The sequence below is a fragment of the Myotis nattereri genome (assembly GCF_964212035.1).
Source record: "Myotis nattereri genome assembly, chromosome: 13".
Lineage (NCBI taxonomy): Eukaryota > Metazoa > Chordata > Mammalia > Chiroptera > Vespertilionidae > Myotis > Myotis nattereri.
This window is the reverse complement of record NC_138088.1, coordinates 6,026,401-6,032,400: the sequence shown is the minus strand read 5'-3', so window position 1 is coordinate 6,032,400 and position 6,000 is coordinate 6,026,401. Positions and strand designations below refer to the sequence as shown.

Sequence of the window (6,000 nt, the reverse complement as noted above, 5' to 3'; positions counted from 1 at the left end):
AAAAGCTGGACACTGCCAACTAGTAGCTGAGTTATGAAGACTTAAACATCCTCTTGCTCCATTCATGGAAATGTAGAATCGAGCGGCAATGTGACACTGATTAGTCAAGTCCTGTATGCACATACCCCTGACCTAGCAATTCAGCTCCTGGTTATATGTTCCAGAGAAATTTCCGCACACGTTCATGGGGAATGTGAAGAAAGATATTTATTGTAGCATTGTTTGTAGCAACAGGGACGCGAAGGCCAATAACTGGGCCAGTAAATGGGAAACGTGTATCAGGCTTTGTGAAATCCCCGCTTTATGTGTAGTATCCCTGTAACAGTGGGACTTTTAAATAGCACGCTGTGTATGGAAGCCATGCTCCCTACACACACTTCTTAGTGTTTGGACAAGGACACTGGGGCCCGGGGCTCAGCAGACGGCCAGCCCCATGGGATCGCCCTGCCCTGTGGTTGGCAGGATCTTCTCTCTTCCCGGCCCGGGCGGCCTCGGGCCCGGGCGGTCAGCACCGAGGACAGCGCCGCCGGGGCAGGGGCGGGGCGTGGTGTCCATGGAGACGTCACCACGCGCCGGAGTCTCCCGGGCGCGCTCGCTGGCGCCGCCGCGTCACGTGATCCAGGTGGTTGTCCAGGCTGCGCACCTCCTGCGCTCACTCTTCACCTGCAGGCGCCGGACCAACCACTCTGCCGCGCGGAACCCGCCGGCCGGGTGAGCGCGGCGGCCCCTCCCTTCTGGGTCCTTTTGCCCCTTCTCCCGCCGTCTTGGGGGCGGCCTCTCTGCTCCCCGTTCCCGGGTCCTGGGGAGCTGCTGCCCGCAGTCTTACGGGGCCCCGCGGGGGAACCAGGGAGGGGGAAGGAGCGTGACCTTGGCTTCGCCCTTGGCTGATCGGGGCTCCCTAGGACTCCCAGCCCTCTGCGCAGGTCCGACCCTGCGAGTGCAGTGTTTTGCGTGCAGGAGTGACGCACTAATGGTGGGGTTTCCGGCATCAGCTGGGGTTCTCCCGCTCGAAGACTACAGACTGTCCTGTGGTCGGCGCAGGGCCTGCTACTCTGAGTCCCTTCAAGGGCAGGAGCTGCGGAGCCACACTACAGTGGGGAGGGGCCCGCCTTTTGTGCTAGGTCAGGTGTCGGCTTCATGGCCTCAGGACCTCGTGGGAGCAGAGGCCTTACAGACGGTTTTAACCGCCGTGCCCGTTCACAGATGGGGAAACTGAGGCCCTGAGAGAGGCAAGACTGGCCTGACGTCACAGCCAACCTGGGAAGTGATTCAGCCACTCTCAGGGAGATGGGGAGGAGGGGGATGGGTTTACTCAGAGGTCCCTGCAGGGTGCAATGGGCATTAATTAACCAGACCCCAAGGGCCCCACCTGACACCTCCGCTGGGGACTGCCCTGCAGCTCCTCCCCACGCTGGCCTTAGCTCACTGGAACAGGCCCATCTATTTTTGTACTTTGCCCAACTTTGGGCTTTAGCCCCGGCCCTTCATCTCTGCCAAGTAAATAAGCATACCCTGCCTTCCCACCTTGGAGTCTGCCTCCCGGGCCTTCTTTTGGGTTCAGCAAACTAGTGTTGGGGTTTATTCCTGCGAAAAGCCCACCCGGTTCTCAGAATGTGAGTGCAGGCTCTGCTGCCCAGAGTCAATGTCTGGGGGAGGGCCCTTCCCCCTGGGATCCTGTTAACAGATTTCTATGGAGGAAGGCAGAGCAGTCCTCACCTGGGCAGTGCAGACAGGCCTATAGTGTGTGAGGGCTAGTGGTTGAGGAAGTCTGCAGTTGTGATTGTTCTGGGGCTGGGAGTGGGGATGGTACTGACCTTTTCCCTAGAGAAGAGACCTGGTACCCCCCACCCCCTATTCCAGGAGCTGCCCAGAGCAACCTGCTGGTAGTGCCCTGGGAGCTGGGCTGGGTGGGGGTGTGTGTGCAGGGGGCTGACCGACTCTGCTCCTGCATTCACCTGTGTAGGTAGAACCTGGCAGGACTGGCAGGGGGCTCTGGCTCCAGATACTGAGGTTGGCTTTGTCCTGTCCTCTAGGGCTCCTGGGGCCTCAAGCCCTGCTGGGATGGGCAGGGGTGGCTGGCTGGCTGCCCTCCTGCCAGGCGGGTGAAGGCCACAGCAGTGTCCAGTGGCTGGCCCAGACAGTTCATTGTTTGTAAAACACAGTGTTCCTGAGCCGAGCTGGCTGGGTACAGCCAGGCTTTGTCACTGTTCCCTGGAGCCGTCCCATTCCCCTGTGCTGGCAGAGTGCCCCGGGCTGCAGCCTGGGGAAAATGCATTGTCCCAACAAAATCAGGGTTTATATCTTGACTCCACAGTGAGGAGGGTGCAGGCTCTGGAACCACACAGAGCCCTATCATTCACCAGCTTAGCCTCTCTGTGCCTCAGTTTCCCTGTTTATAAAAAGGGGCTAATCCTAGTGCCCACTTTATGAGATTGTTGAGAGGGTTAAATGGGCAGAGTGCCTGCTCCAGAATCAGTGCTTATTGTGTGCTCTTATTTTTATTCCCGTGATGGATGGTCTTGGTTTGGGATGGCAGAGCTTCGTGGGTTGTTTAGATTCTCGGACATCCCAGGCCAGCAGCTCCTGGGCCAGTGGCTCTCTGGGCCGGGGCAGCCTGTATTTGCTCAGGCCTCGGAGGGTCAGAAGTAGAGCAGTGGTTGGGACCCTGGGCCTTGAGCTCTACTCTGCACTTGAAGAGGTGCTGCTCCAGGGAGAGCCAGCCCCTAGTGGCCCTCGCGTAGGGTGGCATCACTGGCTGGTGGGGCTGGGCATCTGGTCCGAAGCTTCAGGGGCTGAGCCTGTGGGAAGGAAGTTTGGGTTACTTGGTGCTCAGGTTCCAGCTGATCTCACCTTCTTCCTTCCTGCACTGGAATATATTTTTGCTTTTTAATTTTCTTCTGTTTAGACTTACTACTGGTTGCCTGAGGAGCCCATTTTCCCTTGCTTGAGGAGATCATCTCCCCTTCTCTTTGGCTCATGTGAGTTTGGAGGGAGAGGTGGAGGAAGCAGGCTGGGAGGGCTGTACCCGGTCCTGCCTTGGGCCTGACTCTTTGTAGAAGGGCCCAGCCTGATGGTTCTGGTGACTTGGTTAAGCTGATGGAGCAGGAGAGCACACCAGGCCAAAGGCCTATTGGCTCAGGGCCACGCTCAGGCAGGACTGGGAGCCAGTTATGCTCAGAAGGCACATTTTTGGGGCCTGAGTTGTACATGGGAGCCTGGCCCTTCCTGCTTACACTGTCCCTGGTGGGGTGGCTCTAGTGCTGGGCCCTGCTCACAGGTTGGGGTGCTCTGGGCAGAAGAGCATTAGCAAGTGTTCAGGGGGAGCTGTTCTATGTCCAGGCAGTGCTGGGCTGGGGCAGGGGAGCGGCTCTGCTCACAGTTGTGGGGGTGGGGGGACAGGAGGTCTCGGGCAGCAGGAGCCTCAGTGGGCCTTGTCCACCCTCGGCTTGCTTTGGTAGGGACCCCTGAGGCTCTTCAGGGTCGGAGGAAGCTCTTAGAACTTCTGTCCTCTGAGGGTGGAAGAAGCTCCCACTGTTACTCAGGAATTTCCCCTGGGAAAGGGCAGGTGACATAATAGGGGTGAGATGAGCTCCAGGTACTCGTTCCTCTCCGTCGGGGTGGGCTTCCGGCCTTTATGACCCCCTGAGCTCTTAGATGTTTTGAGTGACATTGGTGCTGAGTGTAAGCTCTGGGAAGGATACGAGAGCCAGAGAGTGGCTCCAGCTAAGATGGGCGTGGGGCCTGCTGGTCTACCCTCCACTGGTCCCATGCCCTTCCCTTCTCTGAGCCTCAGTCCTCCCTGCTGTGAAGTGGGGCAGTTCAGGCCCATGTCATTGGCCTTCTGGCCTGGATGGTGCGCTGAGTCAGCACTGCAGTTAGAGGAAGTCACTGGTGACTTTTGGTTATAATCACCAGAGATCCAGATGTGCCATGGGCCTCCTGATATAGTGCAGCACAGCCAGACCCCTTTTTTTCTGGCTTTTTACTGACCAGACATAGCACACCCTGCCCCTGGAGGACTCCCCTGCTTAAGCTCCAGGGTGGCCAGCCTCGTAGCCTACTCCTTATTGGGGGTTCTGAATGCACGTGCCTTATGCCTTTTCATGGGCTGCAGGACCTGGTCTGGGTGCTCCCTGAGGCAGGGCCTGGGTTGTACTTGTCTTTGCACCAGGCTGGGGGGACGGCCGGGAGGGAGCACAGGTTGGGGAGGGTGGGCACAGCAGGACCAGGGCTCAGGGATGCTGAAAGCTGTTGGTGGATTTATTGTGCTGGGATCTCCACTGGCTGTGAACCCAGGAGGGCCTCCTGCCTAGTAGGACCAATAAATGCCAGATGAGTGAGAGTGGCTGCCAGAGCCCCCTTTGCCCTGGCCTGTGGCTTATGCCTCTCCCTCATTGCCTGTGTCCAGAATGAGTCAGCTGAGGTTGCTGACATCCCGGCTGAGGGTACAGGCCGCGAGGCTTCTGGCCCCACGTGACATCCAGATGTCCAGCTGGCGCAGTAGGTCGTCTGGGCCACGGACCGCCTTCCCAGGCAGCAGAGATGGAGGAGGCTCCAGCTACATGGAGGAGATGTACTTCGCCTGGTTGGAAAACCCCCAGAGTGTCCACAAGGTTGGCACCCACCCTGCCCGCGGTGTGGGAGGGCAGCTCCTGGGCCGGAGGGGAGTGGGGAGAAGCAACTTGCCAACTGTGTGATCTCAGGCCGGTTTCGTTGTCTTCCGGGTCCTTCGTCATCCCTGTGTGAAAGCCTTGTCCTTTGGTGAGGAAATTCGCTGCCTTCCTGTTGTGGAACCAACTAGTGTGGGGGGGGGGGGGGTGGGGGGGCTGGCCTGGAAGTCCCGAGAATGCCCTGCTCAGCCACTCCTGGCCCGAGACCTGCCCCTGCCCCTCCGTCAGGCTGGGCTGTCTGCACAGGGCCCCTTGTTATGTAGTTAGGGGTACACGTGTTTAGGTAAGTATTGAGCCGACAAAATAAATACCTGTTGATGGTAAAAAAAAAAAAAAAAAAAAAAATCAGATGACAGGTGAACCTGAAAAGTGAAGCTCCTCTTCCTTCTCTTTACTCAGACTCACATGGTCCGGAAACAAGGAGTATGACCCTAGACCAGCCGTGGGCAAACTACGGCCCGCGGGCCGGATCCGGCCCGTTTGAAATGAATAAAACTAAAAAAAAAAGACCGTACCCTTTTATGTAATGATGTTTACTTTGAATTTATATTAGTTCACACAAACACTCCATCCATGCTTTTGTTCCGGCCCTCCGGTCCAGTTTAAGAACCCATTGTGGCCCTCGAGTCAAAAAGTTTGCCCACCCCTGGGCTAGACAGTAAGGCTCCCTCCCAGCCCATCATCTGCTCAGCGCCCCCTTGTCAGTTTCAGTTTATTCTTAGCTTCTTCTGTTGTCTTGCAGAGAATTTCTTCAGGTAAACTTACTGCAACATAAGTTTAGCTTTCCTCTTTGTACAAAGGTACATGCAACAGGCGCTGTTTGCTCCTGGCTTTTTTCACTTAGCATACATGTCCAAGCTCTTTCCACGCCAGTGCATCCAGAGCCTCATTCTCCTTTTTTCCCAGCTGCGTACTGTTCCATTGTATGGATGTGCCAGCCCCACCCACTGACAGACATCTGGCTCTTTTCCTTTCTCTGGTTGTCGCGATCAGTGCTGCAATGTGTAATCTTGAACATTTCTCCTCTTGCGTGTGTGCAGCTATCTGTTGAAGTTCCCCAAAGTGGAATTGTTGGGCCAAAGATTATTTGTCTATGTAATACTGATGGGTTTTGACAAATTGCTTCCGATAGGGCTTGTACTACCCTGGTTTCCCACACTGTATGAGAGGAAAACCCTTTTATGTGTTCTGCTAGAACAGTGATTTTTAACCAGTGTGCTGCAAGAATTTTTAAAACGTACAGTACCTGATTAGTCAGGGGCAATGACCCCTTTACCCTTAGATTGTCAAATAAAAAAATGACAACAGCCAACAAAACAATCGCCATCCT

General features: G+C 56.2%; 1 protein-coding gene across 1 annotated transcript in view; it reads left to right on the top strand.

The window, feature by feature from the left end:
* The first annotated feature begins 611 nt into the window (after positions 1–611).
* Positions 612–6,000, top strand: part of OGDHL (oxoglutarate dehydrogenase L) — a 28,655-nt gene continuing 23,266 nt past the window's right edge. The window contains exons 1-3 of the mRNA XM_081105131.1: positions 612–711; positions 2,906–2,978; positions 4,409–4,613. Of these exons, the coding sequence (XP_080961257.1) occupies positions 4,410–4,613 (204 nt within the window). The 5' untranslated portion in view covers positions 612–711; positions 2,906–2,978; position 4,409. The remainder of the gene's footprint in view (positions 712–2,905; positions 2,979–4,408; positions 4,614–6,000) is intronic.